The sequence below is a fragment of the Amblyraja radiata genome, chromosome 7, assembly GCF_010909765.2.
Source record: "Amblyraja radiata isolate CabotCenter1 chromosome 7, sAmbRad1.1.pri, whole genome shotgun sequence".
Lineage (NCBI taxonomy): Eukaryota > Metazoa > Chordata > Chondrichthyes > Rajiformes > Rajidae > Amblyraja > Amblyraja radiata.
Genome location: NC_045962.1, coordinates 87502295 through 87515428, shown reverse-complemented (window position 1 = coordinate 87515428; position 13134 = coordinate 87502295). Strand labels below are relative to the sequence as shown.

Here is a 13134-nt window from a genome sequence, read left to right as displayed (position 1 = left end):
TTAAGGATAAGGGGGAAATCTTTTAGGGCCGAGATGAGGAAAACATTTTTCACACAGAGAGTGGTGAATCTCTGGAATTCTCTGCCACAGAAAGTAGTTGAGGCCAGTTCATTGGCTATATTTAAGAGGGAGTTAGATGTGGCCCTTGTGGCTAAAGGGATCAGGGGGTATGGAGAGAAGGCAGGTACAGGATACTGAGTTGGATGATCAGCCATGATCAGTGAATGGCGGTGCAGGCTCGAAGGGCCGAATGGCCTCTACTCCTGCACCTATTGTCTATGTTTCTATGTCCCCGCCGCTTACTCTACTTCACTTTGAGGGGCGGCACGTTGGCGCGGCGGGTAGAGTTGCTGCCTCACTGCGCCAGGGACCCGGGTTCCATCCTGACCGCGGGCACTGCCCGTGACAGCGTGGGTTTTCTCCGGAATCTCCAGTTTCCTTCCAAACTTAAAGCGGTCACGGTGGCACAGGGTTAGAGCTGCTGCCCTACAGCGTTTGCAGCCGCCGGAGACCCGGGTTCCATCCTCACCAAGGGTGCTGTCTGTACGGAGTTTGCACGTTCTCCCTGTGACCGTGTGGGTTTTCTCCGGTTTCCTCCCACACTCCAAAGGCGTGCAGGTTTGTCGGTTAATTGGCTTGGTGTAAATGTAAAAATTGTCCCTGGTGTGTGTGTAGGATAGTGGAATAGGCAATAGGTGCAGGGGTAGGCCATTCGGTCCATCGAGCCAGCACCGCCATTCAATGTGATCATGGCTGATCTTCCCCAATCAGTACCCCGTTCCTGCCTTCTCCCCACATCCCCTGACTCCACTATCTTTAAGAGCCCTATCTAGTTCTCTCTTGAAAGCATCCTGAGAACTGGCCTCCACCGCCCTCTGAGGCAGAGAATTCCACAGACTCACAATTCTCTGTGTGAAAAAGTGTTTCCTCGTCTCCATTCTAAATGGCTTACCCCTTATTCTTAAACTGTGGCCCCTGGTTCTGGACTCCCCCAACATCTGGACTCCCCCAACATCGGGAACATGTTTCCTGCCTCTAGCATGTCCAAACCCTTAATAATCTTATACGTTTCAATAAGATGCCCTCTCATCCTTCTAAACTCCAGAGTGTACAAGCCCAGCCGCTCCATTCTCTTCTTCTTTCGTGTGGGTTGCACAGCCTAAAGCTGTAGGACAACATGTTTAATTTGATCTTCTGTTTGTGAACGTCGAGTTGATTGCATTAGTCGAAACAGGGTGGACCACGTGAAGGTTGCAATCTTCCACCCCGCTCCATTCTCTCAGCATATGACAGTCCCGCCATCCCGGGAATTAACCTTGTAAACCTACAGTGTGCAGGGATTGCTGGTCGGTGCGGACTCAGGCCGAAGGGCCTGTTTCCGTGCTGTATCTCTAAACTAGCTCTTGGCACGTGTGACATTCACCCGCCGAGCAATTTCTGCGCTATATCGAAACTAAACTGAACTCTATTGCAGTCGCTGCCTCAAAAAGGCTGGCAGTATCATCAAGGACCCACACCATCCTGGCCACACACTCATCTCCCTGCTACCTTCAGGTAGAAGGTACAGGAGCCTGAAGACTGCAACGACCAGGTTCAGGAATAGCTACTTCCCCACAGCCATCAGGCTATTAAACTTGGCTCGGAAAAAAACTCTGAACATTAATAACCCATTATCTGTTATTTGTACTTTATCAGTTTATTTATTCATGTGTGTATATATTTATACAATGGTATATGGACACACTGATCTGTTCTGTAGTCAATGCCTACTATGTTCTGTTGTGCTGAAGCAAGGCAAGAATTTCATTGTCCTATCAGGGACACATGACAATAAACTCTCTTGAATCTTGAAAAAAAAATGTCTCATCTCGGTCCTAAAAGATTTCCCCCTTATCCTTAAACTGTGACCCCCTTGTTCTGGACTTCCCCAACATCGGGAACAATCTTCCTGCATCTAGCCTGTCCAACCCCTTAAGAATTTTGTACGTTTCTATAAGATCCCCCCTCAATCTTCTAAATTCTAGCGAGTACAAGCCGAGTCTATCCAGTCTTTCTTCATATAAAAGTCCTGCCATCCCAGGAATCAGTCTGATGAACCTTCTCTGTACTCCTTCTATGGCAAGAATGTCTTTCCTCAGATTAGGAGACCAAAACTGTACACAATACTCCAGGTGTGGTCTCACCAAGACCCTGTACAACTGCAGTAGAACCTCCCTGCTCCTATACTCAAATCCTTTTGCTATGAATGCTAACATACCATTCACTTTCTTCACTGCCTGCTGCACCTGCATGCCTACTTTCAATGACTGGTGTACAATGACACCCAGGTCTCGTTGCATCTCCCCTTTTCCTAATCGGCCACCATTCAGATAATAGTCTACTTTCCTGTTTTTTGCCACCAAAGGGGAAAACCTTGACTTGAGTTTGCACGTTCTCCCTGTGACCTGGTGTGTTTTCTCCGGGCGACCGGGCCTCTCCCCCTGTAGGTGCGGGGAAGTCGCTGGTGGGGGTGACGGCGGCCTGCACCATTCGCAAGCGGTGCCTGGTGCTGTGCACCTCGGCCGTGTCCGTGGAGCAGTGGAAGTCCCAGTTCAAGATGTGGTCCACCATCGACGACAGCCAGATCTGCCGCTTCACCTCCGACGCCAAGGACAAGCCCATCGGCTGCTCCGTGGCCATCAGCACCTACTCCATGCTGGGGCACACCACCAAGCGGTCGTGGGAGGCCGAGCGGGTCATGGAGTGGCTCAAGAGCCAGGAGTGGGGGCTGATGCTGCTCGACGAGGTGCACACCATCCCCGGTAATCACCCTGCGCCAAAGCTGGAGACCGTGCCGGCAAGATTCACCGGCATGTTGCCGCCAGCAATAGAATAGAATAGAATAGAATAGAAGACTTTATTGTCACCTGTGACAAGTCACAGTGAAATTCTTCGCTTGCGTACGGTACCGAGGTATGCAGGTAGACGAAAATGCTGGAGAAACTCAGAGGGCGAGGCAGCATCTATGGAGCGACGTTTTCGGGTCGAGACCCTTCCTCAGACTGATGAGGGGGGGGGGGGGGGGGGCGGGAAGAAGAAAGGAAGAGGCGGAGACAGTGGGCTGTGGGAGAGCTGGGAAGGGGAGGGGAAAGAGGGAGAAAGCTGAAATTGAAGAAGTCAATGTTCATACCGCTGGGGTGTGAACTACCCAAGCGAAATATGAGGTGCTGCTCCTCCAATTTGCGGTGGGCCTCACTCTGGCCATGGAGGAGGCCCGGGACAGAAAGGTCGGATTGGGAATGGGAGGGGGAGTTGAAGTGCTGAGCCACCGGGAGATCAGGTTGGTTATTGCGAACCGAGCGGAGGTGTTTGACGAAGCGATCGCCAAGCCCACGCTTGGTCTCACCGATGTAGAGCGGCTGACACCTAGAGCAGCGGATGCAGTGCCAGGAGACACGGGTTCGATCCCAACTACGGGCGCTGTCTGTACAGAGTTTGCACATTCTCCCCGTGACCTGCGTGGGTTTGCTCCGAGATCTTCAGTTTCCTCCCACACTCCAAAGCCGTACAGGTTTGTAGGTTAATTGTCTTGGTATGAATGTAAAAATTGTCCCTAGTGTGTGTAGGAGAGTGTTAGTGTGCGGGGATCGCTGGTCGGCGTGGACCCGGTGGGCCGAAGGGCCTGTTTCCGCGCTGTATCTTTAAAACTAAACTGAACTGTTTAGAGGGATATGTTGAGAGGCCAAATGCAGGCAGGTGGGACCAGTGTAGATGGGGGATGCATGTTGGGTGGTGTGGGCTGAAGGGCCTGTTTCCCTGCTGTATCTCTAAACTAAACTAGATGTTTAGAGGGATATGGGCTAGATGCGGGCAGGTGGGACCAGCGTAGATGGGGGGGGAGCACGTTGGGTGGTGTGGGCTGAAGGGCCTGTTTCCACGCTGCCTGACTCCGTGACTCTTTGTCCAGCGAAAATGTTCCGGCGGGTGCTGACCATCGTGCAGGCCCACTGCAAGCTGGGACTGACGGCCACGCTGGTGCGGGAAGACGACAAGATCGTTGACCTCAACTTCCTCATCGGGCCCAAGCTCTTCGAAGCCAACTGGATGGAGCTGCAGAACAGCGGCTACATCGCCAAGGTGCAGTGTGCTGAGGTGAGAAGATAGACAATAGACAAGCGTCTGAAGAAAGGTTTCAGCCCGAAACGTTGTCTATTTCCTTCGCCCCATAGATGCTGCCTCACCCGCTGAGTTTCTCCAGTTTGTCTACAGTTTGTCTACCGTTGATTTTCCAGCATCTGCAGTTCCTTCTTGAACAATAGACAATAGGTGCAGGAGTAGAAACTTCAGGAGATTCAGGAGACTCAATGTGAGGCCCAGCGTAAACTGGAGGAGCAGCACCTCATATTTCACTTGTGTATTTTACACCCCAGGGGTATGAACATTGACTTCTCCAATTTCAAGTAGCCCTTGCTTTCCCTCTCTCTCTCCATCCCTCCCCCTTCCCAGTTCTCCCACCAGTCTTACTGTCTCCGACTGGAGGAGCAGCACCTCATATTTCGATTGAAATTGGAGAAGTCAATGTTCATACCCCTGGGGTGTAAAATACACAAGTGAAATATGAGGTGCTGCTCCTCCAGTTTATGCTGGGCCTCACATTGAGTCTCCTGAATCTCCTGAAGTTTCTACTCCTGCACCTATTGTCTATTGCTCAAGAAGGAACTGCAGATGCTGGAAAATCAACGGAGGTCGACAAAAATGCTGCAGAAACTATGCGGGTGAGGCAGTGTCTGTGGTGCGAAGGAATAGGTGACGTTTCGGGTCGAGACCCTTCAGACTGATGTCAGGGGAGGGGGTGGGACAGAGATAGAATGTAGTCGGAGACAGTAAGACTGGTGGGAGAACTGGGAAGGGGGAGGGATGGAGAGAGAGAGGGAAAGCAAGGGCTACTTGAAATTAGAGAAGTCAATGTTCATATCCCTGGGGTGTAAAATACCCAAGTGAAATATGAGGTGCTGTTCCTCCAGTTTGCGCTGGGCCTCACTCTGACAATGGAGGAGGCCCAGGACAGAAAGGTCAGTGTGGGAATGGGAGGGGGAGTTGAAGTGCTGAGCCACCGGGAGATCAGGTAGGTTAAGACGGACTGAGCGGAGGTGTTCAGCGAAACGATCGCCGAGCCTGCGCTTGGTCTCACCGATGTAGAGAAGTAGATGAAGATTAGCACTTAGGTACATCTTAGATAGACATCTCAGCTTGGATAGAGTGCATGTGGAGAGGGTGTTTCTACTGGTGGAAGACTCTAGGACTAGAGGTCACAGATTCAGAATTAAAGGATGTTCCTTCAGGAAGGAGATGAGGAGGAATTTCTTCAGCCAGAGCGTGGTGAATCTGTGGAATTCTTTGCCACAGAAGTCTGTGGAGGCCACAAGTCAGTGGATATTTTTAGGGCAGAGGACAGATTCTTGATTAGAGCGGGTGTCAGCGGATATGGGGAGGAGGCAGCTCTACCCACTGCGCCACCGTGCCATCGCCTGCGAGCTCGTTCTCTGTCGGGTGGCGCAGTGACCCGGCGTGTCTCGGTGGGAGGAGGGCGGGCACAGAGAGATCTGACCTGATGCACTGAGCCAAGTGGAGGAACACCACCTTGTATTCCGCTTGGGCAGCTTTCAACCCAGCGACATCTTGATGTCTTTGACTACAACTTTACCTCTCTCTCCAGCCTTCAACCATCCTAGTTCTCCGACCGGTTTGACTGTCCTCCTGATGAAATGTTATCTTCTTATCCCTCGTTGTCTACTTCCCCCACCTAACAATGATCTGTTCGACATGCTCCATGAACATTGTACTCTTTGATATCATCTTCACACCACATCCTTCCGTATCTCCGCATCTCACTCTCCTCTGACTCAGTCTGAACAAGGGCCTCCACCCGAAACGTCACCCATTCCTTCTCTCCACAGATGCTGCCTGACCCGCTGAGTTACTCCAGCACTCTGTGAAACGTCACCTATCCATGTTCTCCAGAGATGCTGTCTGACATAGAAACATAGAAAATAGGTGCAGGAGTAGGCCATTCGGCCCTTCGAGCCTGAACCGCCATTCAATATGATCATGGCTGATCATCCAACTCAGTATCCTGTACCTGCCTTCTCTCCATACCCCCTGATCCCTTTAGCCACAAGAGCCACATCTAACTCCCTCTTAAATATAGCCAATGAACTGGCCTCAACTACATTCAGTGGCAGAGAATTCCAGAGATTCACCACTCTCTGCGTGAAAAATGTTTTCCTCATCTCGGTCCTAAAAGATTTCCCCCTTATCCTTAAACTGTGACCCCTTGTTCTGGACTTCCCCAACATCCAGAACTTTCTTCATATGAAAGTCCTGACATCCCAGGAATCAGTCTGGTGAACCTTCTCTGTACTCCCTCTATGGCAAGAATGTCCTTCCTCAGATTAGGAGACCAAAACTGTACGCAATACTCCAGGTGTGGTCTCACCAAGACCCTGTACAACTGCAGTAGAACCTCCCTGCTCCTATACTCAAATCCTTTTGCTATGAATGCTAACATACCATTCGCCTTCTTCACTGCCTGCTGCACCTGACCCGCTGAGTTACTCCAGCACTCTGTGAAACGTCACCTATCCATGTTCTCCACAGATGCTGCCTGACCCGCTGAGTTACTCCAGCACTCTGTGAAACGTCACCTATCCATGTTCTCCACAGATGCTGCCTGACCCGCTGAGTTACTTCAGCAATCTGTGCCTATCCTCTGACCAGCATAGGTTTACTAGGTTAATTCCCGGGATGGCGGGACTGTCATATGCTGAGAGAATGGAGCGGCTGGGCTTGTACACTCCGGAGTTAAGAAGGATGAGAGGGAATTTCATTGAAACATATAAGATTGTTAAGGGCTTGGACACACTAGAGGCAGGAAACATGTTCCCGATGTTGGGGGAGTCCAGAACCAGGGGCCACAGTTTAAGAATAAGGAGTAAGCCATTTAGAACGGAGACGAGGAAACACTTTTTCTCACAGAGAGTTGGTGAGTCTGTGGATTTCTCTGCCTCAGAGGGCGGTGGAGGCCGGTTCTCTGGATGCTTTCAAGAGAGAGCTAGATAGGGCTCTTAAAGATAGCGGAGTCAGGGGATATGGGGAGAAGGCAGGAACGGGGTACTGATTGGGGATGATCAGCCATGATCACATTGAATGGCGGTGCTGGCTCGAAGTGCCGAATGGCCTCCTCCTGCACCTATTGTCTATTGTCTATTGTCACCCTCCCTCCCTTTGGTCGTGCAGGTGTGGTGCCCGATGTCGCCGGAGTTTTACAGGGAGTACGTGGCCATTAAAACCAAGAAGCGCATGCTGCTGTACGTGATGAACCCCAACAAGTTCCGCGCCTGCCAGTTCCTCATCCGCTTCCACGAGCGGAGAAACGACAAGATCATCGTATTCGCCGACAACGTGTTTGCGCTGAAGGAGTACGCCATCAGGCTGAACAGGTAAGGAGCGGCCCAGCGTGCGGCTGTCCTCTACGTTAGTCTTAGTTTCAGCTTCCAGCTGTGAGTGGGTTAACCCAGTGCCTCTCATACTATTACAGTGTCATTCACCCTTGAGTCGTTTATGAAGGAACTGCAGATGCTGTAAAATTGTAAAATGTAAAAAAGAATAGTGAAGGTAGACAAAAATGCTGGAGGAACTCAGCGGGTGAGGCAGCATCTACGGAGCGAAGGAATAGGCGACGTTTCGGGTCGAAGCTGAAGAAGGGTCTCGACCTGAAATGTCACCTATTCCTTCACTCCATAGATGCTGCCTCACCCGCCCCACTCACTCCTGCCTTCTACCCATAACCTCTGACACCCGTACTAACCTGACACCTGTACTAATCTATGAGCCTAGGACTAACTAGATGTATTCAAGAGAGAGTTACATATAGCAATTAGGGTTAACGGAATCAAGGGATATGGGGAGAAAGCAGGAACGGGGTACTGATTGTGGATGATCAGCTGTGATCATATTGAATGGCGGTGCTGGCTCAAAGGGCCGAAGGGCCTACTCCCTGTACCTATTGTTTATGTTAGAGATCACAGCCTCAGAACTAACGTACATTCTTTCAGGAAGGAGATGAGGAGAAATGTCTTTAGTCAGAGGGTGGTGAATCTGTGGGATTCTTTGCCACAGACGGCTGTGGAGGCCACAAGTCAGTGGATATTTTTAAGGCAGAGATAGATAGATTCTTGATTAGTGCGGGTGTCAGGGGTTATGGGGAGAAGGCAGGAGAATGGGGTTAGGAGGGAGAGATAGATCAGCCATGATTGAATGGCAGAGTAGACTTGATGGGCCGAATGGCCTAACTCTGCTCCTATTCCTGATGACCTTATGAGGGAGGGTGATGGTGCAGCTATAACTCTTCTGGTGAATAGAGGGGGGTCATAGACTCAGACAGCGTGGAAACAGGCCCTTCAGCTCATACTAGCCCACACAAATGGGATGGGACAGGCGTGTGATGTATCTCTACCGTGATAGGACAGGTGTGATGTACTGTACCTCTACTGTGATGGGACAGGTGTGTGATGGTGGGGGGTGACTTAACTCGGCTGTGGTGGGACGGGTGTGTGATGTGATCACTGGTGGTATGACAGTGTGTGTGAGGTGCCGCTACTAATGTGATGTAGCTAATTGGTGGTGTTGCTATTTGCAGGCCGTACATCTATGGCCCCACCTCGCAGGGGGAGAGAATGCAGATCCTGCAGAACTTCACGCACAACCCGAAGATCAACACTATTTTCATCTCCAAGGTAAATGAGCTGCTGTTTGCCAGCGCAGGAGCCGGGGAGGGAGGTGGGGGCGAGGTGCATCTGAGGTGTAGTAGAAACGTAGAAACTAGGTGCAGGAGGAGGCCATTCGGCCCTTCGAGCCAGCACCGCCATTCATTGTGATCATGGCCCCAATCAATAACCCGTGCCTGCCTTCTCCCCGTATCCCTTCACTCCACTAGCCCCTAGAGCTCTATCTAACTCTCTCTTAAATCCATCCAGTGACTTGGCCTCCACTGCCCTCTGTGGCAGGGAATTCCACAAATTCACAACTCTCTGGGTGAAAAGGTTTTTTCTCACCTCAGTCTTAAATGACCTCCCCTTTATTCTAAGACTGTGTGGCCCCTGGTTCTGGACTCACATTGGGCGAGTCCAATGTCTCGGTTCATAACCGAGTGTCTTGGTTCATAGGTGATAGGAGCAGAATTAGGCCATTCGGCCTTCAAAATCGTGGCTGGTCTATCCCCATTCTCCTGCCTTTAGTTTAGAGATACAGCCCTTTGTCCCACCGGGCCCACGCCGACCAGCGATCCCCGCACACTAACGCAATCCTACACACTTGACTAGATGGGTTGAATGGCCTAATTCTACTCCTAACACTTATGCCCTTATGACCACAGAGAGCTATGGATGTAGCCCAGTCCGTCACACAGACCAGACTCATAGAAACATAGACAATAGGTGCAGGAGGCCCTTCGAGCCAGCACCGCCATTCAATGTGATCATGACAGATCATCCACAATCAGTACCCCGTTCATGCCTTCTCCCCATATCCCTTGATTCCTTTAGCCCTGAGAGCTAAATCTAACTCTCTCTTGAAAACACCCAGTGAATTGGCCTCCACTGCCTTCTGTGGCAGAGAATTCCCCAGATTCACAACTCTCTGGGTGAAAATGTTTGTCCTCATCTCAGTCCTAACTAGCCGACCCCTTATTCTTAAACTGTGACCCCTGGTTCTGGACTCCCCCAACATCGGGAACATTTTTCCTGCACCTACCCTGTCCAATCCTCTAAGAATGTTATGTTTCTATTAGATCCCCTCTCATCCTTCTAAATATCCAGCGAATATAAGCCCAGTTGACTCATTCTTTCATCATATGTCAGTCCCGCCATCCTGGGAATTAACCTGGTGAACCTACGCTGCACTCCCTGAATAGAAAGAATGTCCTTCCGAACATTTGGAGACCAAAACTGCACACAATACTCCAGGTGCGGTCTCACCAGGGCCCTGTACAACTGCAGTAGGACCTCCTTGCTCCTAAACTCAAATCCTCTCGCAATGAAGGCCAACATGCCATTAGCTTTCTTCACTGCCTGCTGTACCTGCATGCTTACTTTCAGTGACTGATGCACCCAGGTCTCATTGCACCTCCCCTTCTCCTAATCGGACACCATTCAGATAATAATCTGCCTTCCTGTTCTTGCCACCAGAGTGGATAACCTCACATTTATCCACATTATACTGCATCTGCCATGCATCGTCCCCACTCACCCAACCTGTCCAAGTCACCCTGCAGCCTCATAGCATCTTCATCGCAGCTCACACTGCCACCCAGCTTTGTGTTATCTGCAAACTTGGAGATGTCACATTTAATTCCCTCATCTAAATCCCACCATCGACTCCATCCACACCTCATGCCGTGGACAATTGTTACAATCACCAAGCCAATTTACCTGCTTTCTGTACGTCTTTGGAGTGGGAGAAAACCCAAGATCTCGGAGAAAACCCACGCGGGTCACGGGGAGAATGTCCAGGCAGCATCCGTAGTCAGGATCCAACCCAGGTCTAAAAACATAGAAAATAGGTGCAGGTGGAAGCCATTCGGCCCTTCGAGCCAGCACCGCCATTCATTGTGATCATGGCTGATCATCCACAACCAGTAACCTGTGCCTGCCTTCTCCCCGCTAGCCCCTAGACCTCTATTTAACTCTCTTTAAAATTCATCCAGTGAATTGGCCTCCACTGCCCTCTGTGGCAGAGAATTCCACAGATTCACAACTCTCTGGGTGAAAAAGTTTTATCTCATCTCAGTTTTAAATGGCCTCCCCTTTATTCTTACACTGTGGCCCCTGGTTCTGGACTCCCCCAACAATGGGAACATTTTTTCTGCATCTAGCTTGTCCAGTCCTTTTATAATGTTACGGCAAGCGCTGTAAGGCAGCACCTCTACCGCTGCCTTCTCCCCATCATCAATGTACCCGTACTGATCAAGAATCTGTCTATCTCTGCCTTAAAAATATCAATTGACGCCCTCCACAGATTCACCACCCTCCGGCTAAAGAAATTCCTCCTCATCTCCTTCCTAAAGGAACGTCCTTTAACTCTGAGGCTGTGACCTCTGGTCCTAGACTCTCCCACTAGTGGAAACATCCTCTCCACATCCACTCTATCCAGGCCTTTCACTATTTGACTTGCGTTCTTGGGCAGAGCTGTTCCCAACCCAAGCTGCGATGCAGCCCGGCGCTCTGCTTTCCACGGGGCATCTGCAGAGATTTGTGGGGGTGTGTGACAATAGACAATAGGTGCAGGAGGAGGCCATTCGGCCCTTCGAGCCAGCACCGCCATTCAATGTGATCATGGCTGATCATCCACAATCAGTACCTTGTTCCTGCCTTCTCCCCATATCCCCTGACTCCGCTATCTTTAAGAGCCCTATCTAGCTCTCTCTTGAAAGCATCCAGAGAACCGGCCTCCACCGCCCTCTGTGTCGACACGCTGAGTTCCCTCCGGCTCCGCTTGCTGTTGTCTCAGCTTCTCAGAAGGGTTACCCTCACCACTGAGGGAGTGGGGAGTGGGGAGTGAGAGAGAAGGGGAGTGAGTGCCCTTTGAGGGGAGAGGTGGGGAGGAGAGGGAGAGGATGCCGGGGAGGGGAGTGGCAGAGGAGGGAGTGCTGTGGGAGGGGAGGCGAGGGGAGGGTTGGGGAGTGGGAGAGGAGGGGGTGCCACGGGTGAGCTGTAGGGGGGGAGGGGGGTGGGGATTGTGTGTGAGACAGAACCATGACCTCCCTTTACTCCGCCAGGTTGGCGACACCTCGTTCGATCTCCCCGAGGCCAACGTGCTGATCCAGATCTCCTCACACGGGGGGTCCCGACGGCAGGAGGCCCAGCGGCTGGGCAGGGTGCTGCGGCCAAAGAAAGGTGGGTGGGGGAAGCTGCCAACGCCTTGGGGGGGGGGGGGGGGGGTGGGAACGAAGAACAGGGTGGGAGACAGGGGACAGACGAGGGGGAGATAGGAGAGGGGTGGGAACCATCGCTGGGAGGTGGGACAAAGGGAGCAGGAAAGTGGGAGAAGGTGGGGCGGGGAGATGGATGAGTGGGGGTGGGAGAGGGGAGGTGAGATGGGGGGGGGGGTGGGAGAGAGGGGAGGTTACAGAGAGGAGGTGAGAAAGGGGGGTGGGAGAGAGGGGAGGTGAGGGTGAGGGGTGGGGGGTGAGGGTGGGGGGGTGAGGGTGGGGGGCAAGGGTGAGGGGTGGGGGTGGTCAGGGTGGGTGAAGGTGAGGGGTGGGGGGGGTCAGGGTGAGGGGTGGGGGGGTGCGGTGGGTGAAGGTGAGGGTTTGGGGGGTGAGGGGTGGGGGGCAAGGGTGAGGGGGGTTCAGGGTGAGGGGGGTCAGGGTGGGTGAAGGTGAGGGGTGGGGGGGTGAGGGGTGGGGGTACAGCTGTGGGTGAGGGGTGAGGATGGAAGGTGTGTATGTTCACTGTCAACATTGCTCTCTGTCGTTATATTTTCCACACTCACTGGTGCTGGTGGCCGCGTCGGGCTGAATGGTCTGTTTCCGAAGGTTCATGGAGTAGAATTAGGCCATTCGGCCCATCATGTCTACTCCGCCATTCATTCACGGCTGATCTATCCCTCCTAACCCCATTCTCCTGCCTTCTCCCCATAACCCCTGACACTCGTACTAATTAATAATCTATCTATCTCTGCCTTAAATATATCCATAGACAATAGGTGCACGAGTAGGCCATTCGGCCCTTCGAGCCAGCACGGGCTGATCATCCCCAATCAGTACCTCGTTCCTGCCTTCTCCCCATATCCCCTGACTCCGCTATCTTTAAGAGCCCTATCTAGCTCTCTCTTGAAAATATCCAGAGAACCGGCCTCCACCGCCCTCTGCGGCAGAGAATTCCACAGACTCACAACTCTCTGTGTGAAAAAGTGTTTCCTCGTCTCCGTTCTAAATGGCTTACTCCTTATTCTTAAACTGTGGCCCCTGGTTCTGGACTCCCCCAACATCGGGAACATGTTTCCTGCCTCTAGCGTGTCCAAACCCTTAATAATCTTATATGTTTCAATGAGATACCCTCTCATCCTTCTAAACTCCAGAGTGTACAAGGGTTGAGA

The 13134-nt window shown here is 51.8% G+C and overlaps 1 protein-coding gene across 2 annotated transcripts in view; it reads left to right on the top strand.

The window, feature by feature from the left end:
- ercc3 (ERCC excision repair 3, TFIIH core complex helicase subunit) overlaps nt 1–13134 on the top strand; it is a 37192-nt gene that overhangs the window by 16996 nt on the left and 7062 nt on the right. For both annotated transcript variants that reach the window (XM_033024956.1, XM_033024955.1), the window contains exons 8-12: nt 2487–2801; nt 3947–4131; nt 7276–7478; nt 8678–8774; nt 11813–11930. In XM_033024956.1, the coding sequence (XP_032880847.1) occupies nt 2487–2801; nt 3947–4131; nt 7276–7478; nt 8678–8774; nt 11813–11930 (918 nt within the window). The remainder of the gene's footprint in view (nt 1–2486; nt 2802–3946; nt 4132–7275; nt 7479–8677; nt 8775–11812; nt 11931–13134) is intronic.